General features: G+C 40.6%; 1 protein-coding gene across 1 annotated transcript in view; it reads right to left on the bottom strand.

Annotated features, from left to right (window-relative positions):
• PGM1 (phosphoglucomutase 1) overlaps nt 1–27,414 on the bottom strand; it is a 58,681-nt gene that overhangs the window by 23,152 nt on the left and 8,115 nt on the right. The window contains exons 2-4 of the mRNA XM_061184087.1: nt 3,323–3,485; nt 2,832–2,978; nt 1,267–1,392 (exon numbers count right to left, since the gene is read on the bottom strand). Coding sequence (XP_061040070.1) covers nt 1,267–1,392; nt 2,832–2,978; nt 3,323–3,485 — 436 coding nt within the window. The remainder of the gene's footprint in view (nt 1–1,266; nt 1,393–2,831; nt 2,979–3,322; nt 3,486–27,414) is intronic.

Genomic DNA, 27,414 nt, shown 5'->3' on the forward strand with positions numbered 1-27,414 from the left:
AGGCCAGCCCGGGCTTCTGCTCATTCCCCTAATGTGACTTCTATCTTCAAGCTTTCATGCATTTGCTAGAGCCAACTGCCTCAGCTGGGAATGACCATCACTTGACCCTCCACCACCCTACGTCTTTCTTTCAGAAAAGATGAGTTGGCTGCCACTTTTTCCAGGAAACCTTTCTTGATACCTTTGGTCAAACTATGCCTTCTTCCACACCCCAAGGAGAATACTTGAAATTCTACCTAACCCTCATTCTGCTGGCCTGGCAATGGTTGGTTTCTTACCTACCTCATCTCTCCAAGCATCGCAAAGCTCTTTGAAGAGAGTCTCTACTGAACCCCTGCCTACCCCCAAGCATACATGTAGTAGCTACTCAATACATGTCTGTTGAATGCTTTGAAAAGTCAGAATAGCCTTTGTCTGAATCAAGAAGGAGACCCATTCTATGGGACTCCAGAGGCAAGTTAGGACCCAACGGGAGAAGTTCCAGAGACAGAAGATTTCAGCCCACCAGGAGAAGTTTTCTAACTGTGGGTTTGCAGTGTAACAGAAGGCCCTGACAGCATCATGGAAAGGGTTCAAGCACAGGCAGAAAGTCTTCCACAACCAGGCAGGCAGATGGATTCCAACACCAGGGAAAATCCCTGTGACTCAAAGAGTCTAAAATTGTAAATTATTACAAAACAAATAAACTCAAGTGCTCAGGAATTCCCTACATGCAAGAGAACCTCATGGTTCTGGTTCGGTGACAGCTGCTCTCTCTACTGACCTGGCCACACAACCCACAGAGGAAGAAGAGGGAGAGACATACATCCTGTTGTTCCTGAATTTAATCCTCAGCTTGCTCTGGTCATCTTCTAAGAAAAGGCGTATGTGGGAGCAGGCAAGTGGGGTGTGGGGCTCAGGGGCACGTTTATCGCATCTAGCAAACCACAGGCCCCCTCGGAAATAGATGGGGGCATTTAGGAAGAATGTAAGGCATCTTCTGAGGGGGAGGGAGAGTACACAAAAATAGTTGCCTGTTACTTAAAACCTGATGCTTAATGTGGAAACGCTGACCTTCACACTACCTTACCATGAGGAATTTTTCCTGCATACAATTAGATTTTTATCTGCGTGAATATTACTCTGAAATTTTTGCAACGTAACTGTTTAAAAACCGTCAAACAGAGAGAGTCTTAAGAAAAGGTTTGTTAAAGCATCATGATACACAAAGTCGAGAGCTGCTTCATGTCTTTGAGGGAAGGGAACAGAAAAGAAATGGCTCCATACCTCCATGCATGGCGTCTATACGGATCTTTAATCGGTTTGGACCAGAAAGCAGTTCTTTCAGTGCACTGAAATCAAAGATGCTTCTCAGCATCGTAGCATAAGCTTCCACCGAATCCACAATTTCCACTGTGAGAACAAGCAACATTAAAGATGGAGGAACTAAACACATTTAGAAATATTCTCCTTGAAATGATCATATTGCTGTAAACGTGCAATTGCTATTTTAAAAGGACATTTATGGAGCAGCTCCAATGTGCCAGGGCCGTTACATGATCTCTTATTCAATACTAACAAATTTCCTGAGAGGTAAATGTTATCAGCTCTATTTTATAGACGAGCAAGTTCAAGTTCTGAAAGATTAAGTAACTTGCCCACACAGCTGGGATGGGGCACAGAGGGGAATTTTGATAGAGTTTTGCCTGATGCTAAACTCTGTTCTGCTGCCACGTTGATTCCCTATCAGTCTCCATGAGAAGTGTATTTTGGTGTCAAAAAATAACAGAAAATGTAACACCTACTTTATTTTACTTTTTCCAGGCCCCTTGCCATCAAGACATAATAGTAAAAAGCAGAGAAAATAATTTTTAATGAATCACTTTTCACATGCACTGCTAAAGGAATAAAACAAATGTAAGAACAAAGTATTGTTCTTGTTGTTGAGTTTTCACGGGTCTGAACATTTTCAAAACATGAAGTGTTTAAGAAATTTTCTACTGGTGTTTTCTAAACCCTAAGAATGTCTTCAAAATGTACCAAAGCACCCCTTCCTCTTTGTTGGGATGCAACTGTCAGCTCCTTATGGGTAGGTTCAAACAAAAAATGCCTCCCATAAACTTGCAGCCCAGAGGAAAGAATACATGTTAGAGCAAAGCTGAAATGCAAGTCACATTGCTAACCCATCTCATCCTCATTTATTAATATGAATAATTTCATAAACATTTATTCCATCAATTATTGTCAAAACTTGGCATTCAACAACAAAATGTTTACCACAGCTGCTACACAGGGAGTTTCAATTTAGCCCCCAAAATGGTCTAAGTTGATTTTACTGAAAAGGAAATCAAAGCCCAGGCTTTGGAATCATTCACACCTGTGTCTGAATCCTGGCTTACCACTCACTATGTGACCTGGAGCCTGTTACTTAAGCTCTCTCAGCCTTTGTTTCCTCATCTGGAAAAAGTGAATACTGACAGTGCTGCCCTCACAGGGCTACTGTAAGAATAAAATGAGATAATGCATGTGAAGAGCTTGGCACATAATAAAAGCTCAATAAAAGATAGCTGTGAACATGATCTTACAGGTCTTCTCCTCAAGGCTGTTCGTTTTATAGGTATGGAAACTGAAGCCGAGAGATTTGGAAACAACTCACCCAAGGTCACACAGCTGATCCCCAGCAGGGCCCAGAGAGCCCAGGTCTCTAGACTTCCAGACCTGCTAATTAATGCATGCAAAGCTTGGTGACCACAATCTTTCCAAAGATAAAGACCCATGTTATTAAGACCTTGAAAGGCAAATCCCTCAAGTTGGAACTAGGAGTGGGCAAGAGAGGAGAAGAGTAAACATGCCTGTGAAGCGTTTGAACTTGTTTTCCAGGTCAAACTGCTGCTTTCCCAGAACCCCAAGGTCTACATGCAGGTCAGGACAAATTGCATATTCTTCAATTGTCTTGCTGATATGGAAAATTTTATCAGTTATTGCTTCCGGGGCAGGACCTGGAAATCAAACAGCAAACAGTGGGTCATTTTGTACAGTTGACATGGAAATACAAAGAACACGAAGCTCATCAACTCCTCTTTACTAGCACATCTGCCATGCCATCATTCAAGCAGCAAAGTATCAGAATTTTCTAAAAGGAAATATTATGTCAATGATCATTCATGCACGGCTCCTCATACTCAGGTACAGCAAAATGAGAAGCATCCCATTTTCACCAAAAGGAAACAAAAAGCTCCCTTGCTAAGGATCAGAACCGGAACCCTGACCTCCCAAGGCCTTGGTTATCAGTTTGTCCTACAGAACATAAAATTGGCTATACTCAAAATGACAGCAAACTCACCTCCATTGGAAATATTGAATTTGATTCCAAAATCTCCATTGGGTCCTCCTGGGTTGTGGCTGGCTGTCAGAATGATCCCACCAATGGCTTTGATCTTTCTAATGATGCAGGATACAGCAGGGGTGGAGAGGATTCCATTCTGTCCAATAACCAAGCGACCAATCTAGGAGAAGAAATCCAGAACACACACTTTAACATTAATAAATCCAGAGCTACTGCACAGAAAAGCCAGAACAGCCAGATGGACAAAGAAATATTCTACTGGACAAGAAAAGATGTCCTTTAATGACCATCTAACAGCTTGGGTTAATAGTACTATTATATTGAAGTAGAGTATTTTATTGCTGTTGTTGAGTAATATTATTATTGAAGTAGAATCAGCATTGCTGAACAAAGCCATTCCTTCAGATAGCTTTTTGGGACTTTGTAGCGTATGATCCAGGGATGCTGTAAGACTTTGGCACGAAAACAAAACACAGCCTTTCCAGACTAGGTTCATAATTTGGATACATTAAAAATTTGTGAGAAAACCCACATTTTTATCCACTATAATCATACTTTCAATCCACATTGGGAAAGAGAATATAAATTTAACTAGTTAAAGGAATTCTAACCCAAAGAGAAGGCTTCTGTAAACTAAAATATCTGACAAAGTAAAAAGGGCAAACTTTACATGAAGAAATGTTACCAAATGTATCTCATAAATTTATGTTTCCAGTCAAGCTTGGATTTGGGGGTTCCTCAAAGCAGGACACACCTACCCACGCTAGGGTGTACCTGAGCTACCTCCTGGGCCTAAGGCAGGGAATGCTGGGAGTGTTACTGGGTAAACCAGCCAGAACACCTACAAGAAAGGGCTACATGTGGTACTTCTGTTGCGTTCTTAACTCACCTTCCCATATCTCTCACAGATGGTATCAGCACAGCTCCTTTGCTAAAATGAGAGTAATTTATATCTGTTTCAACACGACGCAAGTTGGAAAAGAAGGAAGAAGTTCTGTCCGTTCCTCTGACTAGAGAAGATGTGACTGCTACATGAAAAGATTTAAAAAACAAGGAGTTTGTGCCCTTCCTCCATCCTCCCCTCTGAAAGAAGGAAGGGACGAGGATGTTTTTAAGTTTTCCAGTTGTTACTTCTTCTTGCCCCACCCAAGATAAACATGGTTGAAGAAATGACTTGATGGTGGAAGATGCATTTCTAAGGTTGAAAATGCCAATGAGATACCTGGATTCCCTGGGGAAGTTTTTCTGGGACTGTTAGCTTTGCCACCTTCCCGTAGGTCACTAACAGCTTGACTGCCTTATAATTAACCCTCTCCACTACCAACCACCTCTCAGGAGGCAGCCGCTTCATTGCAGGCACATCTTGGCTGTCATGTGTCTCTCTCTGAACAATTTCTGTTATCCTAATATATTTCTTACGTTCTGCCTCCCTCAGGAAGTGGTAGCTCCCTGACTCAATACAGTGGTAATGGTAACATCTCACCCTTCCAGCAGTTTCCGGGTGTGGTTCTGATGAAAATAAAAGCCTGTGGCTGAGCAGTTCCATAATTTCGATGAGAGGAGCTTACAGATGGCAATTTAATCAGCCAGAGTGGCTGGCGGAGTCATCTGGAAACAGTGTTTGCCCATCAAGCATGCTGACTTTTACTTGGATTCTGTATGTTCTTAATGTGGAAGGGGAAACTGATAAATGAATATTAAGCTATGCCACCCAAGTCACCCCTTAATTCTGCCATTCCTTATGGTGAAATCTGCAGTCAGGAATGGTCCAAGACTGAGAGGACTGTACCAGAAGGTAAGAGTAAGAGAGAAAGTCAAGAGAAGCAAGGGAAGTCCATGGTAGGTTCCTTCTCCTGAGCCCAAGAATAGGTACAGCTGGCCCAAATATTCCCTTCCAGAGCAGACTCTTTTCCACGAATTATCCTCTGCAATATTAATCCTCGACCTGATATTGGGGAGATATTACTCTATTATCTTCCTCCCCTGAAGGATGTCTGGAGCATTGTAACAGCTCCTGACTCAACCTCCCCTGCCTCTCTCCCACCTGTACCTCCCTTGCCCTACCCTGGCTGAATCTATCTGACCTACTCAGGCCCACCTAGTTCATCTTTCTAAACCACAGTTCTAACTGTGTCCCTCCCCTACTCAAAAACCTTCCCTGTACCATATGATCCAGAAATTCCACTTCTAGGTATAGACACAAAAAGAAAGCAGGGACTCAAACAGATATTTGCACACCTATGTTCACAGCAGCATTATTCATAATAGCCAAAAGTGGAAACAACGCAAATGTCCATTAAAAGATGAAAGGATAAACAATATCCTTTGATCTGTTACCACATTTTTACAAAGGCAGATGGCTTGAATGACAGCCATGTGCAGAACTGCAGAATCTTACAGCTGGGAGGAGAAACAAAGGTCCATAATGCAGAGTTTGAACCTAAATCCACAGAGTTAAAAATCATAAGTTCTATACCTTTTCTTAAGATCGAAGATTGCAACCGTCCCTTGAACAATGATTTTTTTCCCCCTTTTATCAGCTTTATTTAAAGATTGAATGAAATATATGGGTATAAAATTTTAAACAAATTTGATTTCACTTTTAATGAAAGTTGTCCTTGAAAAGAATCTCTTTAGGAGACTAAAAACTTATTCAGAGGATGTTTCACTTATTCAAAACATTTGTAGGACTAACTTTTAATTGCTTTCAGAAATTTTAGCCAAATCAGCTCTTTTTACTTGATTTTTAAACTTGATCGTCCATTTGCCGTTTCCTCTCTCCCGTTCTTTGGGACCGCCCAGTTAGTCCTGTTATTCTGCCCCAAAAACCTTGCTGAGATCTGAATGAGAAGTGGCCCGTGTGGATATCCAAGGGAAGAGCATCGCAGTGGAGGGAGCAGCTGGTACAAAGGCTCTCAGGCAAGAACAGAGAGAATGACAAAGTGAAAGGAGTACAATGGGAGGGAGCCGAGAAGGGCAGGCAGGGGCCAAATCATTAGAGCATTAAAAGTCAGAGGAGGGAGTGTTTGGGTGCAACATGTTCTGGCTTCTATGTTAAAAAGTCACTGGAATTCGAAAGCAACGATGATGTTCTTCCATAGGTGAATGGATTAGCAAACTGTGTATGTTCTTACAATGAAATACTATTCAGTGATAAAAAGGAATGAGCTATCAAGCTGCGAAAAGACATAGAGAAACCTTAAGTACATACAGCTAAGTGAACGAAGCCAGCCTGAGAAAGCAACATGCTGTATGATTCCAACTACGTGACATTCTAGAAAAGACCAAACTATGGAGACAGTACAAAGATCAGTGGTTGCAAAGGGTTCAGGGAAGTGAGGGAGGGATGAGTATGTGGAGTACAGGGATTTTTAGGGCAGTGAAATTAGTCTGTATGATATTGTAATGGTAATATACATCATTACACATCTATCAAAACCCACAGACTATGTGATATGAGTGAACCTTAATGTAAAGTATGGACTTTAGTTGATAGTAATTTATCAATATTGGTTCATCAGTTGTAACAATTGTACCATACTAATGCAAGATATTAATAATAATAGGGGAAACTGAGTCAGGGATGGTGGTGGTGGTGGTGAGGAGGTATAGGGGAATTCTCTGTACTTCTCAATTTTTCTGTAAGCCTAAAACTCCTCAAAAAAATAAAGTCTATTAATTAACTTCTTTAAAAAAAAAGATGAATGGATAAACAAAATGTGGTATACACATACAATGGAATATCATTCAGCCTTAAGAAGGAAGGAAATTCTGATACATGCTACAATATGGATGTACCTTGAAAACATTATACTAAGTAAAATAAGCCAGACACAAAAGGACAAGTATTGTATGGTTCCACTTATATGAAGGACACAGAACAGGCAAATTCACAGAAAGTAAAACCAAAGTTGCCAGGGGCTGGGGGGAGAAGAGAATGGGGACTTCTTGTTTAGTGGGTACAGAGTTTTGGATGAGATGATGAAAAGGTTCTGGAACTAGATAGTGGTGATGGTTGCAGAACATTGTGAATGTAATGAATACCACTGAATTGTACACTTAAAAATGGTTAAAACAGCAAATTTTGTTAGGTATACTCTACCACAAAAAAGAAAATTAAAAAAAAAAAACCCTTCCCTGGGTCCCAAGTGTCTACCAACTTAGAGATACCCCTTCATCCTGCATTGAGAGTCCTTCACCAAGCAGCCTTTCCTGCCCTTCCTCCTGGCCCTCTACTCCCTTCCGTAAGACTCACGTCCTGCTGCCAAGCTGGATACCTCACTCTCGCCCCAACCCCACATTTGACAGTTAACCATGACAGGGAGCAAACTTTAAAATATTCCTTTTAATTGAAAATAGGGCCTGGTGTTTTCTTATGTTTCACACAAAAACAAACAAAAGGGCTTCCCTGGTGGCGCAGTGGTTGAGAATCTGCCTGCCAATGCAGGGGACAAGGGTTCGAGCCCTGGTCTGGGAAGATCCCACATGCCGCGGAGCAGCTGGGCCCGTGAGCCACAACTACTGAGCCTGCGCGTCTGGAGCCTGTGCTCCGCAACAAGAGAGGCTGCGATAGTGAGAGGCCCGCGCACCGCGATGAAGAGTGGCCCCCACTTGCCACAACTAGAAAAAGCCCTCGCACAGAAACGAAGACCCAACACAGCCATAAATAAATAAATAAATAAAAATTAAAACAAACAAACAAAAAAACAAGTTCCATTTTCTTTGCTCTGCCAGTCATACACACAGGTTCTATTCTCATTTCTAAAATTATCTCTAGGTTTAAAGCTCGGGGGACTGAATGAGATACCTGTACTATAAACGGGGCCCCATCAATGTTTTATTTTGTACATTAAAATTGCCTGTAAATGCAGACAGCTCTGTGCAAATAAAAACAAAGGCAGAGTGTATTCCATTATCCATAAATGTACCAGATAAAAGTGTACTAAAGGGGAGAAATGAAATGATCTCCACGTAGCTCACTAGGCTGAGAAGCTCTCCTAGAATCGGCTCATGGGTGGAGTGGGTATTGACAAAGCTGAGGAAGGAACACTGACTTCTACCAAAATCTGTGGCAATAAATTTTCTTTCCTTTAGATTGCCTCCCTAAAGTTCTGCCCACAATCAAAGGGATGTTAAAATAGTCAGAATTTAGGATATGTTAGAAAAAGAAATCAAACTATATAGGATTTGATAGGTTTTATCAGATGAAAGTGCTTTATGGGTCCACTAAACGTTTTACGTAAGTCAGCTGGGTAGTGTGACTGTTTTAAATGCAACACTATTTTTAGTGAGGAATGTCCTTGAAAAGACTTGAAAATATTGCTGGGGCTGTCACAGCTCTAACAAATAGGCAGTGACCATCTTTAGTCAATTATTATCACTTAATTGCATTATTTAGCAAACCTTCAGATGGTAAATCTGAGAAAGTCTATAGCGTCTACCTCAATTACACATTCCTACCACCTCTTCCACATCCTTCCGCTTTGCACAAAAATGAAATGAAGCCAAATATATCACAGCAAAGGGGACAGTGTACCAGATCCACTCAACAATCTAGATATATTCGGAGAAATAATGTTCCATTCGTTCTCCCCCAAAAGATTAAAAGCATCTTAATACCGTTCGTTCCCTTTGCAGCTCTCCTCAAAGGTGAAATTTACATCATGTCACATTTTATCTTAAAAATGTGTATGTGTCATAATTTCATATTTGAGTACTTTATCAGCAAATTTTACATGAGAGGCATTCAGATTCTGAAACTGGGTATAAAGGAAACTTCACATAAACAATAGGATCTACAAACTCTTCTAAATTTGATAACGTATGCTTTTTTTAAATTTGGCTTTTGCAATTATACCTTCTTAGTGTGTTGTTAAAATAGACTGAAAATGAATGCCCAACACATTTGGCTACAATGCTAAATTTTTATGTTCTCAGAATCAGAATTGCTTCCAGAAAGGAAATAAAACAGATTTTTAAAATTTATAAGTACTGAAGGACTGTGAGCTCCAAATTATTGCTAAGTGTAATCCAAAATCTAAAAATATATTTTTGGTCCCACAGAGGAATTTGCAGAGCAAAAGCAGCAATGTCCTGATGCCTGCCTTCCTGTAAATCAGTAAGGCTGTGCAAATTGTTAGATTATCAAGATCAATGCTTCCTGGTGCAAGATTCCTTCTGATTTGGTTAATTCAGGCAACACAGTTTTTCACGATGCAGAGCTTTAGCAGAGCCTCCTTATATTATAGTCTTACAGGAGTTATTATCTCTACCCTGCTGCACAAATTCACCTCACACAGGGCTTCTTTGTGTCCAAGGTCATTATAAGTGGGTTCCCCCGTAACAGGTCCTCTTGGAAAGCTCACACCTAACATTTTCCAATTCCCTCCTAGCATTTCTGCACAACTACCAGGATCCACAAATAACAGCGTGCCCTGGCTTTTGTTTTCCTGTTTGACAAGTGACTGAACTTCAACAAGGAAGCCATTGAAAGAAAACAAAATCTTCTTCTCTCCGCTGCTCATTAGAGCCTCATACACAGGACAGAGTGTCCCTCAAATCTAGTTAGAATGTAGATAAGACAGCTTAAGGCTGGGGTACGCTTTGAATGTCTAAAAGCAACAGGTACTTTTTCAAGCAACAGGCACAGAGCACAACATAAGAAATTAAGCTTACGTTCCCATATCCCAATGTGACTAATGTAATTTCAGGGGTAATATCACAATATACAATCTCTGAAGTCACAATGAAACTTAATTGGATGTTAGTAGCATTGAGGTGTTTACAATATACAAATCTTTGTACTTGTGTATATTTCTGCAAAATTAAGAGGTTATGTGGAGAGCCAGAAGCATAGCAATACTTATCGTATACCAACCCCATTGGCAGCTGCCATCTGCACTATTGTCTCTATTGCTGATTTATTAAAATACCGCCCATCTCCACCAACCACCAGTGAGGATCCCTGGCGATCTTTTAGGTCTATGGAAAAGAATACACTCTGGATGAAATTCTCCAGATAGCATGGCTTTGCCTCGAAATAATAGGTTTTCTTCCGTAATCCACTAGTTCCTGGTTTCTGGTCGTAGTAGGGAGCTGTAGCAATAGTCAACAGAGGGAGAGGACCTTCTTCCATTCTTCTATATTTCCCGGAAATCCATTCATCAGAATCACTCATCTTTCACTTCCACCAGCTGGCTCAGCGAGGGTGTCCAGAAAGCAGTCAAGGGTCCCCCAAATAGTCTGTCCAAACTGAAGCTGCAACAGTGTTGGCCGAGTAACTAAAATAGAGGTCTTGCCTGGAAGATCACTCTCAATGAGGAAGCAGAGTTAATTCCTGTTGTCGTCACCCCTTGTGAAAAAGTTAAGGACCAAACACCCACCCACATCCACAGATCTTCAAAGTTGTTTTGATGAGGACAGTCTGCCCACATAACCAAGCCAAATACCTTCAATTATTTTTGCCTCGTTTCCCTGTTAGGGTGGAGATGGGTCCAGAGGGTGTTGCATGCAGCAGACTTCAGTTACAAACACCAGGTGGCCTCCAGACTCCACTCTCAGAGCCAGACAAAGGTGGAGCAAGTGCAGTCCTAAGACGCAGGATCATGAACAAGACACCCTGGTGTGGCTCCCACTGCTACTGACACCCCTTAAAACAGAGCCTCTCTGGGCAGTCATCACTGAGAAGGCCAACTGCAGCTAAAGCTGTTCCAGGCCATCTCACAAGTTAAAGGTCAATCTTAAAATGGAAGTGAGGGATCTCAGTTACCTCTGGTTTACTTTCATCACTGTCATTTTGATACTTAAGTATTTGATACTCAAGTGATTTTTTTTTTCACTTCCCACATGCAATCCCAGTTAGAAGGAAAAAAAGCATATAACAGAACAGATTTATTCATTGGCCACCAAAGATTTAACAAAAAAGTATTCAGTTCTAGAAGAATAGAGATTCACAAATATGCCCTGAATGACCAACAGCTCGGTCATTCCCTTGAACTTATAGAAAAGTAGGGATGAAGATGCACCAAATCCTTGAAAACATAAGCAGAATAGTGTGTGTGTGGTAGGGGGAGAGGGAAGTAAGTTTTTCGGAATGCATGAGGCTTGATCAAGTTATTATTTGGAAAAATAATATGAACATCAGATTAAATTTTGTATATTCATATTCTCAGTTTTAAGTAGACTTGACTTTTAAGAAAACATTTTTAGTGAAGCAGTTTAAGTCCTTTGCATTTGAAGAACCTAAGATGTTTAAAAACGTTCTACCTCATCCCATTTGATCCCTGAGATTTTATTAATAATCTATTTCGGTACATACATGTTGTGTTCTTTATCTGGCTCAGCAAAAGTTGTCAATTACGAAACGCCATTGTCAAGGTTTTGGTGAACTTGTTAACAAGGCTTAAAAAGTAAATCAGGACTAGTTACGCCACATGTCTGGGGAGTTTGATGTGCACATAAAAGTCAGGTTTTCAAGGGAAAAGTAGTAATCTCTTGAGAAACAAAATCTGAGTATTTTTCTACTAATTTGTCGAGCCAGGTCCAAAACCAGACAGGCCCTGAGAGCAGCAGACTGCCCTCTGTGAGGCAAGAATGTCTCTGTGTTCCAGGGGCTACTCATACTGGACCAGGAGAGCTAACGGGCTCATGAGCAGAAAGCAGGCCACTACCAAGGAAGCCTAGTCTCCTTCAAATGGCAAACGGGGCTGGCCCACCTGCAAAGAGGACCTCGAGACCTAACATTATAACAATTCACAGGACACATCTATTAAGCTGAAAACCAGTCAGCCAAAAGACAATTGCTTTTTATAGCTTATTTTTCCCTCTTATTTCAATTTTAAAACTAAAATTCTTATGAAGTAAGCTTCCTTTATGAACAGTAGTTTACACACCCAATGTTTTTCAACTTACTACAAATGCATTTTTTTAATTCATATTTTTTAAGTTCCGTGGCCAGTTTTCTCTGGTTTTAGATAGACTCGCAAATCATGCGAGTCTATGTGTCTTGACATATTTAATAATAGATCCGCATTTATGAAATATCAACTCAACAATCTTTTCATTGGGAATAACAGAGCAACCAACCATGTAACTGGTAGTGTCCTTAACAAGGTCTTGAAAGCCCAGCATAGATTCAGGGACACTTCGTTGCAAAGGGGCTCCAATATCCCCACTAAAGCTTCTCTGCCCACACATTCCAGCATGTCCTCTGCTGGTGATCGACCGCTCTCTCTCGAAGCGCTTTCTGAAGCCAGAACTAGGAGAGTAATGTTTTGTTGGGGACTTTTCCCACACATTCACTTATTTTATTTACAGTTTATGGTCAATGCAAATCAATTCCGTAAAATGAGAAATGATGAAGAATCAAGGAATAACTATGAAAATTCAAAATCGATAGATGTTCAACACAAAAAAACCACAAGCATCAAAATGGGTTTGTTTGCAGCATAAGATCCAACAGGTGTTATTTCAAAGGATGGCAAATGCTTGCGTTTTGTTTTTTTAAAGACAGTGGCCACATCAGATACTAGAACACCTCAGCTTAGCAGTGTGTTTTCATATGAACTAAAATTTGTTTCTAAAAATATTTTTTCACATTAAAACTGTTGTAAGAGCTACACTTCTCCAGGATTAAGCCTGTTCCTAGGCCTAGTACCAGTTTCTAACCACCTAAAAACTGGCTGATACAGAAAGTATTCCAAACGTAAGTATTCTGATTCTTAAAGGTTAAAAAATATATACTCTAAAGTAGTTTAGAAGAATCATTGCAAACAATAATGCTGGTGCTCTTCCACTCCTAACTCTCCAAATAGCTGATATGCCACTTTGGGGTTCATTATTTGATGGCCTCTCACTTCCAAGGTTTTTAAATATACCTCCCCAGTGGAACATCTTCGTATTTAAAACATTATTGAACACAAATGGAAATAGACAGCAGTGTTTGAGCATCGAGAAGTCCTACCTGTGAAACCTGGGGAATCAGGTCACTAGGTGAACCCAGCACCCCCTTCCTGGATGGGAATGTCCGTGTGGGCACATACACTTTTTTACTTCACTGTATGTGAGCCAGCTTTACGGCGAGGCATGGACTGGAAAAGACCCCATCTCTCATGGCCCTTGCACGTGCCAATGAATATCCAGCAACTTAAGTGCACATCAAATCTAAGGCTCCGAAGGAGAGAGTTCTGTACCCCAAAATGAAGAGCAATGTTTTCACCAACTACATGTGTCAGCATGGTGTTTGTCAACATGCAAAACTAAACCAAAAAGATATAATCCTTGCCCTAGAAAAGCTTCTGTTCTAAAGATGGGCCTGAGTCATAATTTTATGGACACTATAGAATTCAGCCCCACATAAAAATATTACCAGAAGCAGCAATGTTAGATGGACTCTGAAGTGTGGTAAAAAAGAAGAAGCATTAAAAACATTAAGCTTCCGAAGACGCTCAGACTAAGTGGGGTAGCTATTAAGAAACTCATTTGTTTGAGCTCTCCAGCAAAGGTTGAACTTCATCTTCGGAAACGTTACTGTCGAGCATAGCGAACCCAATTTGGCCTAATGAATTCTCCTGCCTTGCCAGTACTCCTTCACAATGACACAAATTACATTTAAACCATGCGGGGGATTTAAGGATTATTCCCTTCAGACAAGGAACTTTCATACTGGTCTTGGGTCCAATCAATTTCACAATGGCAGAGTTATGAACCCCTTCGCTCCCAGCCTCGCAAAGATTCCAGCTCCCACTCTGATCAGCAATGATGCCTTCCTAGTAGAACACAGCAGAAACTGAAGACTTGCCAATCCTTTATTCATTCTTTCTTTCTTTTTTGCCATTGGCAAATATTTACTGGGTTACTAACTGCTGTGCCCCAGGGCCAGTGCGAGGGCTGGACCCAGGGCCTGAAAAGGTTCGCCTCTTCACACCAAGAATTATTCTTTAGAAAATGCCACAGGTGTGGGCATAGTGGATAGAACTGGTAACCCTTTCTCTCAGCACAAGCACTAGAAAGAAAGCTACTAACTGGGCTAAAAGCAGCAGGGGTCATTAGACCCCCAGCCCAAAGCCCTGCGCTTGTGACAGCTGCAGGTACCTGCCTGAGTGCTTGGGGTGTTTGACCCCAGTGACAGGAAACAAAAGCTGGGAAAAGTCATTCATTTCTCCAACCAACAGTAAGTAGGCATGTAGTGAATGCCAGCCCCAGGAGAGGCACTGCAGGATAATGCAAAAACCACAGGTTCAGGAGCCAGACACAACCAGGGCTCATATCTTGCACTCTAAAGTGTATGAGGAGGTATAATCTTGAGCAAGTTAACTGACTTGAGCCTGTAAGATGGGGATAGCTGTCAAGGTTGTTCTGAGAACTGAATCAGGCAACAGGTGTCAAAACACTTAGTCCCTGTGTCTGGCATACAGCAGATTATCAGTAAATGTCAGCCCCTCACCCTTCCATCCTTAATGTCCTCATCTCTAAAATGGGATAATGATACCTGCCTCACAAGGTTTGGGGGACGATCACTTCCCCGAATGTCTATGAAAGCCTTTGTGAACTAGAAAATGATGTAAAGATATGAATTTTTTTCACATTCTGAGGGGTGATAGGGATAGGAAAAAAAGATGAACGGACCTTTGTTCTTAAGAAGTTCATCTTGGAGGAGCCATCACAGCCTGGTGGCCTCGGTGCTGTCCCGGAGGTGCATGGACAGAGCCATGGCGCTCAAGAGGTTGCAGTGATGGGGTAAGGCTGAAAAGTAGTTGGGGCAAGATTATAGAGTCTCATGAATCACAATAAAGTTTATTCTGCAGGCACCAAAAGCTATGGAAATTTTTAAGCCGGAGGAATACAAACTGCTATTTTTTGGGAAGTTGAATGGCTGCCAGTGGTGCATCAAATAGCTTGGAGGAGAGACTGGAAAAAGATGAACCAAGGCTTGCAAAAAAGGATTCCCTCTGCAGCTGAGGTGGCTCTGAGGATCCTGGTCTCTGTGATCTTGTCAAGAGCTGCTCCTCTTATATAGGACTTCAACTTTGAGTCTTGGCTAGTTTGGGCCCTGTTATTTTCCTCCAATATGAAGACACTACCCGAATAAGCTCTCTTTCCTCTGACCCCTTCAGTTCACTCTCTCTCTTCTCTGAGAACGGTCCCCTACCCCACCCCACAAGAGTGGATACCTAGGGCCAAGTTTCTACTGCAGGACCCTGATGCCAGGCCATGATCACCAAGGGCAGACACCTGACCAAAGCTGGATCACTCACATTTTTTCTCCTAGGAATCTAGAATTAGGACTCAGAAGTGTGCCAGTCAGATTCAGTCAGTTCTTGAACTGGGAATACAGGTAAACTCAGGAGCTGTGGGGCAGGGATGTCGTGTCATGAGAATATCTATAGAATTGTAACTGGCAGCCAGATGATACATGACAATATGAGACAATATTATGCAGGATCCAACTCTGGATCACTCAGGCATCCCTAAGAGCTGGGGGCCTGATGTATAGGAAGAACTGGAAAAGAATTCAGAGTTGATTCAGGCAGAATATAGGTTAGATGAATCTTCTCAGGTGGGTAAGGGTTGCAGACTCGTGAGATATGAGAGTTGGGGAATGTGGTCTTTGAACACAAGCCACTTGAGACTCCCCTGGTGGCACTGGCATTCTGGACTGGGGTGCTTCCATAGCCAGATTTCCGGTCAGTGTCACCCCCATTTCCATTGGAAAGGTAACTCCTAATTGCTTGGGATAAGAGAATTTTTTTTTTTTTAAATAGATCTTTATTGGAGTATAACTGTTTCACAATACTGTGTTGGTTTCTGTTGCACACCAAAGTGAATCAGCCATATGCATACATATGTCTCCATATCCCCTCCCTCTAGAGCCTCCCTCCCATCCTCCCTATCCCACCCCTCTAGGTCATCACAAAGCACCAAGCTGATCTCCCTGTGCTATGTTGCTGCTTCCCACTAGCTATCTATTTTACATTCGGTAGTGTATATATGTCAATGCTACTCTCACTTCGCCCCAGCTTCCCCCTCCCACCCCGGGTCCTCAAGTCCATTCTCTATGTCTATATCTTTATTCCTGCCCTGCAACTAGGTTCATCGGTACCAATTTTTTTTTTAGATTCCATATATGTGTTAGCATACGGTATTTGTTTTTCTCTTTCTGACTTACTTCACTCTGTATGACAGACTCTAGGTCCATCCACCTCACTACAAATAACTCAATTTTGTTTCTTTTTATGGCTGAGTAATATTCCATTGTATATATGTGCCACATCTTCTTTATCCATTCATCTGTCGATGGACATTTAGGTTGGTTCTATGTCCTGGCTATCATAAATAGTGCTACAATGAACATTGTGGTACATGTCTCTTTTTGAATTATGGTTTTCTCGGGGTATATGTCCAGTAGTGGGATTGCTGGGTCATATGGTAGTTCTATTTTTAGTTTTTTAAGGAACCTCCATACTGTTTTCCATAGTGGTTGTATCTATTTACATTCCCACCAACAGTGCAGGAGGGTTCCCTTTTCACCACACCCTTTCCAGCATTTATTGCTTCTAGATTTTTTGATAATAGCCATTCTGACTGGCAAGAGGTGATACCTCATTGTAGTTTTGATTTGCATTTCTCTAATAATTAGTGATGGTGAGCATCTTTTCATGTGCCTCTTGGCCATCTGTATGTCTTCCTTGGTGAAATGTCTATTTAGGTCTTCTGCCCATTTTTTAATTGGATTGTTTGTTTTTTGATATTGAGCTCCATGAGCTGTTTGTATATTTTGGAGATTAATCCTTTGTCTGTTGTTTCATTTGCAAATATTTTCTCCCATTCTGAGGGTTGTCTTTTTCTCTTGTTTATGGTTTCCTTTGCTATGCAAAAGGTTTTAAGTTTCATTAGGTCCCATTTGTTTACTTTTGTTTTTATTTCCCTTTCTCTAGGAGGTGGGTCAAAAAAGATCTTGCTGTAGTTTATGTCAGAGTGTTTTTCCTATGTTTTCCTCTAAGAGTTTTATAGTGTCTGGTCTTACATTTAGGTCTTTAATCCATTTGGAGTTTATTTTTGTGTATGATGTTAGGTAGCATTCTAATTTCATTCTTTTACATGTAGCTGTCCAGTTTTCCCAGCACCACTTATTGAAGAGGCTGTCCTTTCTCCACTGTATGTTCTTGCCTCCTTTGTCGTAAATTAGGTGACCATATGTGCGTGGGTTTATCTCTGGGCATTCTATCCTGTACCATTGATCTTTATTTCTGTTTTTGTGCCAGTAACATATTGTCTTGATTACTGTAGCTTTGTGGTATAGTTTGAAGTCAGGGATTGGGCACTTCTTAACATAAAAAGATTTAGAATTAAGTGTAGACATGAAGTAAATCAAACTCACAGTAGAGAGATAATAAATCATAGTATTAATATTTTTGCAATAAACTTGGGAGAAAATCTATACTTTAAGTACATTAAGAGACTCTGGGATATTGGTTTATCTAATAGATCGGCCCTGTGATTCCAATTTATAAGATATAGGTGAGTAACTTATTTTGACTTATGATTTCAAGTAAGAGAATTTTATAAAAGTTATAAACATTATAAAAGAGAGTTAAAAAAAAGAAAGATATAGTACCTACTGCACAGGTTTGTTGTATAAAGGTACAATGAGTTAATAAATATAAAGAGCTTAGCACTGGCTGGTTCTAGTGCCCTGTGAGTCCTACATAAGAGTTAGCTTTTATGACTACCCTGAACCAATCTGAAAATATGTAGCTGCGTTTAATAGCTATCTATGAGTATATATGTTTTAATAGAGTTAGGAAGTGTCCTTTAAAGAAAAGGAGAAACTACATTAAACTATAAAATCACAAGGCCAGAAGAATTACAAGGACCAAATCGTTTGCTTAGAGTTGTACAGAATCCCAGGTTCAAAAAATACTCCTGAAGCATATTTTGAAGTTAAAAACAAACAAAACCGCTGCCTAGGAGCGTGTACACCCTTCAGCATCTGCCAGTCTATTGGCCCTCTGCTTACATCCATATGTCCAGCAGTTACTATGTAAACTGACTTTTTCCATGCATATCATCAGGCACCGTGCACCACAGGAAGATGACAGACTCAAGGTGTCAAACTCCTGATCTAAAAGGAGAGATTAATAAGTCAATAAATCACTTTAAAAAGAGTAAAATTTGGGAGTTTGCAAGGGTGCTCTGAGTGTTCAGAGGAGAGAGAAAATTTTTGGAAGGCATTCCCCACTCCACAAATACCATTCTTAATTTGTGTGGTTAAATCTAAAAACAATCTCTCCAACTTGAAGATGCTCAAGGCTTAGGAATTACTTTCATACAAAATGCACATGTCAAGAAGACTCCTGTTTAATAAGAAATCACCAATATTCAATCATTCTGACCTAAAAAAAAAAAAACACAATGAATATGGTTCATATAAAATTTTTATATGTATTTTTATCTTATTTCCTTTTTTGGAGCATCCTTAAAATTTTTTTCATTTAAATCCCTGAAGAACATTCATTTGGAGCTGGCAGAATATTTTCCCATATTCTGGCTATTACCAGGAACTATGTATTAAAATCCTTTGGTAAAAAGAGGGCTATCTAAACAATTGCTTTATTTGAAATCATTCATGGCTGTATGCTTCCCTCTTGTGTTGGAAAATGGAAACACAAGCAAGATTTCCTACAGCCTCAGAATGGGTGGGCTACCTGCCTGGAGCAGAATTACACAACTCTGGGGGTACCATTCGCCTGGAATACAATAAGAATCAAGTCCCTTGGAATTCTGTGGCAGACGGTGATTGGCCCTCTGTCAAATAATTAAAATGGGGCAGATTTCTTGACTTTTAAGAAGAAGAGATGTTACGTTACTCTGTCTCCTCACTAAGGATTTTTCCAATTGCACGGTCTGGCCAAACTAGGATGTCCAGCTGTAAAGAAACTGAATGAAGGTGGCCACAAAGAGGGGACATCTTTTTCTATGGGGTCTTTGTGAGTCTGAGTTTCTGTAAAATGGGGATAGTAAAACTTCCTTTAAAGGTTCTGACAACAAATGAGGAAAGGCATGTAAAGTGCTTATCACAATGCCAGGCTGTAGAGTAGCCACTCAGTAAATGTTATATAAACTACCAAAATAGAGATACTGAGAAGGACTGATCCCATCCTTCTAACACAACCCCTGATCTCTAAAGCACGTGGGCCCAGGCAGGAGAGAATCAATGCTCTGGGTCGGCCTGTGGGATAGATTAAACACCTACAATGGGCCAGGGAAAAGGTGGAGGAAGGGGAATCTACAGCCCCTGCCCTAACCAGAGGGCTTTAGACAGGCCTGGGTCTGAATCCTGCCTTTGCCAGCTTCTGGCTGTGTATGGCCTTTCTGGTCTCATTTTTCTTATTTGTAAAACAGGGACAATGACACTGCTTTAAAGGCTGTTGTACAGTAGGAGATAATTGCAGTAGGTCATGATGTGCTGGGCAGTGTTCCCAGAGCTTTACAAGCATTAACTCACTTAATCTTTACAACAACCCTATGAGATCAATACTATTATTCTCAGCCCCTATCTTAGGTATGAGAACACTGGTTATGTCATCTGCCTCAGGTCAAATAGCTGGGAAATTGTGGAGATGGGTTTTGAACCCACGGAATCTGGCTCCAGAGCCCACCCTCTTAACCATCATGCCGTGTTGCCTCTTCTTGTATTATGTGGCCATGTGAATGGCAAGTACACAATATGCAATAGCTTTTAAAACAGCGATCTAAAGAAATGTGGTCATTTTCCCACTCTACACCATTTATGGGAATTCCTGGGATAAACAGTAGCCCAAGTGGGCAGAGGCAGGACACTCTCGCTGGGTTTTAAGATTTAAGTGAGAACAAGCCTTCAGGAAAATCAAAAGTTGCACCACAACATAAAAGATTTGGAAACCCCCTAGACTAGAGCTCTAGATAACTCTATTAAAAATGTCTACCTTGAGGAATTCAGCATAGTGGAAATCTAGGTTTGCATCCCTACTCTTGATAATTTTTAGTATCTTGGTGATCTTGGGCAAATCACTTACCCTCTATTTCCTCATCAGTAAAACAGAGGTCTAAATACCAACTTCTTAAGAGTTGTTGACAAGATAAAAGGAGATCATGTAAAGGGCTTATCATGGTACACAGGATTACATGTAGGTTCTCAGGCAGGTTTATTTAATAACAACCCTGCGATGTAGATATCCTCACAATCCCCATTTTACAGATGAGGAAACTGAGGCTTAGGGAATAAATGACTTGCTCAAAGTCTCACAACTAATAAACTGGAAGGCAGGCTTCGACACCAGTTTTAACGCCAAAGCTGGTGCTTAGACTGTATGGCTCCTTTGGATGATCAAGTGCATTTGAACTCGGAAAAAATTAAGAGGAAATAGATCCCAGGTGACTCTCATCGGGATATTGGCCAAGTGCAAAGTATATGAGTTTTGGTGCCTGTACAACCCACTGCACTTGGTAGACAGAGCACAGGTGTTGTGTGTTGAACTGCGCATCCCACCAAAAAAAAAAAAAAAAAAAAAAGTTAAATTCTGAACCCCAGATACCTGTGAATGTGACCTTATTTGGAAAAAGGGTCTTTGCAGATGCGATCAAATTAAGACGAGGTCATACTGGATTAGAATGGGCCATAAATCCAATCACTGGTGTCTTTATAAGGAGAGGGAGATTCAGAGACAGACACATAGGAAAGAAAGTCAGTGAAGACAGAGACGGAGATTGGAGTTCTCTGCACCAATGACTGCACCTTAGAGTCCTCCAAACCTTTGTATGCCCATTATTTAAATTAATTCTCACAAAACTCTCCAATAGGGCAGATACTAGAATTGATTCCATTTTACAAGTGTGAAAACTGAGCTTCAGCTCAGTTAAGCAGAATACATGATATTGCACAGTAAATTGTACAACTGAGATTTGAACCAAAATCTTCAATTCCAACCCATCACTATGAACTAAAGTTATCTGGTAAGATTCAAGGAGCCACCAAGTGGCTGTCTTCCGTTTGACATTATGTTAGAAGTCTACAGAAGCAGTGTGGATTATGGAGCACTGGAATCTTCTTGTCAATTATTACCATTAGCATAGTTTTAAATAGGGCAACAACGGTATTAGGTATATGCATTAAAGCAGCGACTGTGCCCTGCCGCCACCCTCACTTCACTCTCGGCTAAGGTCTCCCTGATTCCTCTTTATCATCCTGCACTTGCCTCAAAAATCACCTTGTCTGGGCAGAGAAAACATCCTCATTCTTCCCTTCCCCTTCAAGGTGGGGTTGAGTGACTCTGTGATCCTTTGATTCCCTGAACTTCTCCCCTGGAGATTCAGAGGGAGTGCAACCCTGCCAACACCTTGATTTCAGACTTCTTGTCTCCAGAACGGTAAGAAAATAAATTTCTGTAGTTTTAAGCCACCCAGTTTGGAGTCATTTATCACAGCAGCAACAGGAAACTAATACACTTGTATTCACACCATATTTTTGTAACTACTTATGGATTCTCCTCTGCCAGCATGAATCCTGAGAATGAAGATTTTGTCTTATTTATCTTTGTACCTGCAACCATCTCACACAGTGCCTGGCACTTAAAGAGTGCTCAGCAATGCTTGTTGAATGAGAAAATACATGTGGTCCAGGAGGTTCACAGTAATGCCAGCACACATTTCTTGCAGCTTCCCATCTGTAGCATGACATTGGCCTGGGCCAGGTAACCATTCCACAGATCCATCCCAAAATACCCATCTTCAACTACCCACTGCTAGCTCATGACTCCAATAAGGTGAAGGCCTCAAATCAATGGCCTTATGACTGACACTTACAGCAACTGTGAACCTCTGCCTCATAGATCAAATTCAAGGGATAATGTATGGACAGAGATAGGATAGGACATGTAGGCAGTGGAGGTGATGGCAGACACAGAAGACCTTCCACTCTGCCCCTCCACTGGCTTCAGAGTTTGGAATAATCATAATAATCATTAGAATCATCAGAATCTTCTGTTTGTTACATACTTCCAATGTCAGGCACTATGGTGAGTGCTTCACAAATTTTCCTTTGTTCTCACATTAATCGTTAAGGCAGATATTTTTACTCTCTTTATACCAAATCTACTTACAGGGTAAAAGGCTATGGTGAACTGTGTGATAAGCATGTTTCTCATGAATTTGACCTCAGAGGGCTTGGCGCCAACTGCACGGCCCAACCCAGAGAGGCAGCTGTCTTTTGTGACAGGAGCCAACCTCACTCCCAATTCCATCTGAGTTTCCTACACTTATTTCCCTTTTGCTTCATTTTTAAATGGATTTCATTTGGCTCCACAGAATGCATTTCTTTCAAAGTCCCCATGGGGCAGCGTAACATAATAGTTTTATTACCAAAGCAAAAGGTCTTTCCCCATCCCCACCCAGTTATGCCAACCCAGCTCCATTTTCTGGCCTCTTTGCAATCATGGGATGATCTCTCAGAGTTGAGGTGGACACAGGCTTAACACCTAGGTTTCTGGTTTTCGTGGCTTTGAGCTGATAGCACTCCCTTCCAAGGTCAGGGTCATTTTGTCTACTTGGGCTCTCACAAACCTTCCTACTGTGTACAATTTCTAAATGCACCAAAGCATGTTGAGATGTTTACCAGGATGGACGAGAACTGGATCCCCAGCCCACTGCGGTAAACTGCAGAAGGAAAGCAGAACGCCAGAATCTCCCTCAGCATGAACTGTCTTCTAAGACCTTCTCGACAGGGCAGTGTGCTTGAACAGTATAAAATGTAACTCATTTTCAACAGTTATGCCAGAGTATCTTCATCTAAATTAATATTATCTCCTTCAAAACAAGCACCCTGGGTAGCAACATATGCATTCAAACAATGCTGACATTGCACTAACATTTCTGGAACTCTTTTTCGGGCAACTGTCTTTACAGTCTGTGGTACTTTCTTTGAAAGTCTTCAGTCATAACAAATTTCATCCTTTGAGAATAGATGTGAACTTTGGAAAGAGAAGAAAATTGGTTGGAGCCATGTCTAATGAATAAAGTGGGTGATCAAATCTTGTTACATCGTTTTAGGTGAAAAATGAGGCATGACTATAAAATAATGTGACTGGTTTCCCTAGGTGACCCATAAACCGACTAGCTGAAGAATAATTCCCGTAGAGGAGTTTCAAAATGCTTTCTGCACTAGATGCATCACTGGAATAAGTGTATGGTTCCCAGAGTGGCAACTTGCAGGGTACAATACTAATTTGGATATATAAGTTCAAATATGTTTGTAAAAAAAAGAAATCTGATTGCTTACACTCATGAAAATGAAGAAGTTATTCTCCTGGAGAAATTTCTCCTCCTTTTTTTGACAGCCTGGTTGGCTTTGGACAAGGAGTGCGCTGAGAAAAACAGACTCATCTCCTGCAGAAAGGCTTCGTTGGACACACTACCCCCTCCCACACATAACCCCCGCCTCAAGCTGGGGCAGGCTTCCTGGCTCTGAGCGTCCACAGCCATTGCTTTTCCCTCAGGTATTAGCACTTATAAAACTTAGCGGTGATTGTCTGTTTATGTGTCAATCTACCTCCTTCAACTAGAGGCTCCTTGAGAATGAGGACATTATTTTGATCCTGTATCTCCAATGGTCGGACAATGTGCACAGAAACACAGGACACTAATTCCTGTTCTGGAGGCGGACCCTTTGCCTTTGCTTCTCACATTCCCAGGGCTTCGCCTGCCAAATATAATTTCTTCTGCCTGGCAAGCAAAACTGGACATTCAGTCTGTGTAAAATCCACCCATACATATTTATAGAGGCCTAAGGTAGAGTTAGTGGTTGCTTAGGGCTGAAGGTGTAGGGGAGCAAGAGGGATTGACTGTTAATGCACAGGGCTTCTTTTAGGGTGATGGAAATATTTTAAAATCAGGTTGTGGTGATGGTTGCATAACTCTGTAAATACACTAAAAAATACTGAGTTGTACACTTTAAATGGATAAATTGTGTGGTGTGTGAATTATATCTCAATAAAGTAGTTTTATTTTAAAAGTCCTCCACAATGAGAATGATTGTTGCCTAGGTTCCTTTCTAAGCCTGTAGTTGGAATAAATGATAGTCAAGGTCTTTTCAAAAAATCTAGGTACCGATATAAAATTAGGTCTCTATGTTCCCTCTGTAACTCTATCGCTTGAAAATGACTGAGTGGTTTTCACTAAATTTGGAAAGCATGTTTATGATAATGAGGACTGTGGGGTATTCCCCAAGATTAATACTCCCTTTCATTTAGACTGACACCCCCAATATTTAGCCTAACACATAGTACCCAGAATAACATCGATATAGGCATACCTATATGAGATATTGCATGTTCAGTTCCAGACAACTGCAGTAAAGTGAATATCACAATAAAGCAAGTCATACGAATTTTTTGGCTTCTCAGTACATATAAAAGTTATGTTTACATTATTCTGTAGTCTGTTTAGTGTGCAATAGCATCATGTCTAAAAAAAATTGTATATACCTTAATTTTAAAATATTTTATTGGTAAAAAAAAATGTTAAGCATCATCTGAGCCTTCAGTGAGTTATCATCTTTTTGCACTAGCAACTTCAAAGATCATTGATCATATAACAAATATAATAATGATGAAAAATTTGGAAATATTGTGAAAATTACCAAAATTTGACACAAAGACATGAAATGAGCAAATGTTGCTGGAAAAAAACTCGTCACAGAGTTGCCACAAATCTTCAATTTGCAAAAAATACAGTATCCGTGAAGTGCAATAAAGCAAAGTGCAATAAAATGAGGTATACCTGTATTTCCCAGCCTCCCTTGCTGCTTGAGGAGGCCTTAGCCTAAGTTTCAGCCAATGGGACAGGAGTGAAATCGATTACATGCAGCCTCTGAGAAAGGTGTGCCTTCCTCCCTCTTTCTCCCCTTCCTGTTGGCTGGAACGACCATATGGTGGTAGGCAGCCACGTCAGACTATGCAGATAAGGGCAATTCACTGGGGAAGGCTGAGCAACAAAAGAAAAGAAACATGCATCCTCTGACACAGTGGAGCCACCACCCCAGCCCTGGACTGCCCACACCCAGTCTATTACAGAAAGGGTAATACTCTTGAACCTATTACCATGAACTTTTATTTTAAGTAACTTATTTTAGAACTCTGCTATAGCAGCCAAAACCTACGTTTTAACTAATGATAAAATTTGGTGTTCTGTACCAAAACAGAATCTAAAATATGCAGCATTGGCATACCTTTTATGGCCAGGGCAAAATTTTTACCACCACTACCCTGGAAGGCAGACCACAGGCCAACCAAACCTGTAGCTCTAGGCAAATGGTTAGGAGAATTCAGAACAGGAGTGTTTGTTGGCTGCTTCTTGCCACAATACAGAGAGGAGCTCAGGCAAGGACTAGGCAGCCTGCAAGCAGAAATGGAGGTTATCAGGCAAAGATATCACAAAGAAAGAAAACTACAGGCCAATATCACTGATGAACATAGATGCAAAAATCCTCAACAAAATACTAGCAAACAGAATCCAACAGCACATTAAAAGGATCATACACCATGATCAAGTGGGGTTTATTCCAGGAATGCAAGGATTCTTCAATATACGCAAATCAATCAACGTGATACATCATATTAACAAATTGAAGGAGAAAAACCATATGATCATCTCAATAGATGCAGAGAAAGCTTTCGACAAAATTCAACACCCATTTATGATAAAAGTCCTGCAGAAAGTAGGCATAGAGGGAACTTTCCTCAACATAATAAAGGCCGTATATGACAAACCCACAGCCAACATTGTCCTCAATGGTGAAAAACTGAAACCATTTCCACTAAGATCAGGAACAAGACAAGGTTGCCCACTCTCACCACTATTATTCAACATAGTTTTGGAAGTGTTAGCCACAGCAATCAGAGACGAAAAAGAAATAAAAGGAATCCAAATCGGAAAAGAAGAAGTAAAGCTGTCACTGTTTGCAGATGACATGATACTATACATAGAGAATCCAAAAGATGCTACCAGAAAACTACTAGAGCTAATCAATGAATTTGGTAAAGTAGCAGGATACAAAATTAATGCACAGAAATCTCTTGCATTCCTGTATACTAATGATGAAAAATCTGAAAGTGAAATTAAGAAAACACTCCCGTTTACCATTGCAACAAAAAGAATAAAATACCTAGGAATAAACCTACCTAAGGAGACAAAAGACCTGTATGCAGAAAATTATAGGACACTGATGAAAGAAATTAAAGATGATACAAATAGATGGAGAGATATACCATGTTCTTGGATTGGAAGAATAAACATTGTGAAAATGACTCTGCTACCCAAAGCAATCTACAGATTCAACGCAATCCCTATCAAACTACCACTGGCATTTTTCACAGAACTAGAACAAAAAATTTCACAATTTGTATGGAAACACAAAAGACCCCGAATAGCCAAAGCAATCTTGAGAACGAAAAATGGAGCTGGAGGAATCAGGCTCCCTGACTTCAGACTATATTACAAAGCTACAGTAATCAAGACAGTTTGGTACTGGCACAAAAACAGAAATATAGATCAATGGAACAGGATAGAAAGCCCAGAGATAAGCCCACGCACATATGGTCACCTTATCTTTGATAAAGGAGGCAAGCATATACAGTGGAGAAAAGACAGCCTCTTCAATAAGCGGTGCTAGGAAAATTGGACAGGTACATGTAAAAGTATGAAATTAGAACACTCCCTAACACCATACACAAAAATAAACTCAAAATGGATTAAAGACCTAAGTGTAAGGCCAGACACTATCAAACTCTTAGAGGAAAACATAGGCAGAACACTGTATGACATAAGTCACAGCAAGATCCTTTTTGACCCAGGTCCTAGAGAAATGGAAATAAAAACACAAATAAACCAATGGGACCTAATGAAACTTAAAAGCTTTTGCACAGCAAACGAAACCATAAACAAGACCAAAAGACAACCCTCAGAATGGGAGAAAATATTTGCAAATGAAGCAACGGACAAAGGATTAATCTCCAAAATTTACAAGCAGCTCATGCAGCTCAATAACAAAAACACAAACA

This window comes from Eubalaena glacialis, chromosome 3, assembly GCF_028564815.1.
Source record: "Eubalaena glacialis isolate mEubGla1 chromosome 3, mEubGla1.1.hap2.+ XY, whole genome shotgun sequence".
Lineage (NCBI taxonomy): Eukaryota > Metazoa > Chordata > Mammalia > Artiodactyla > Balaenidae > Eubalaena > Eubalaena glacialis.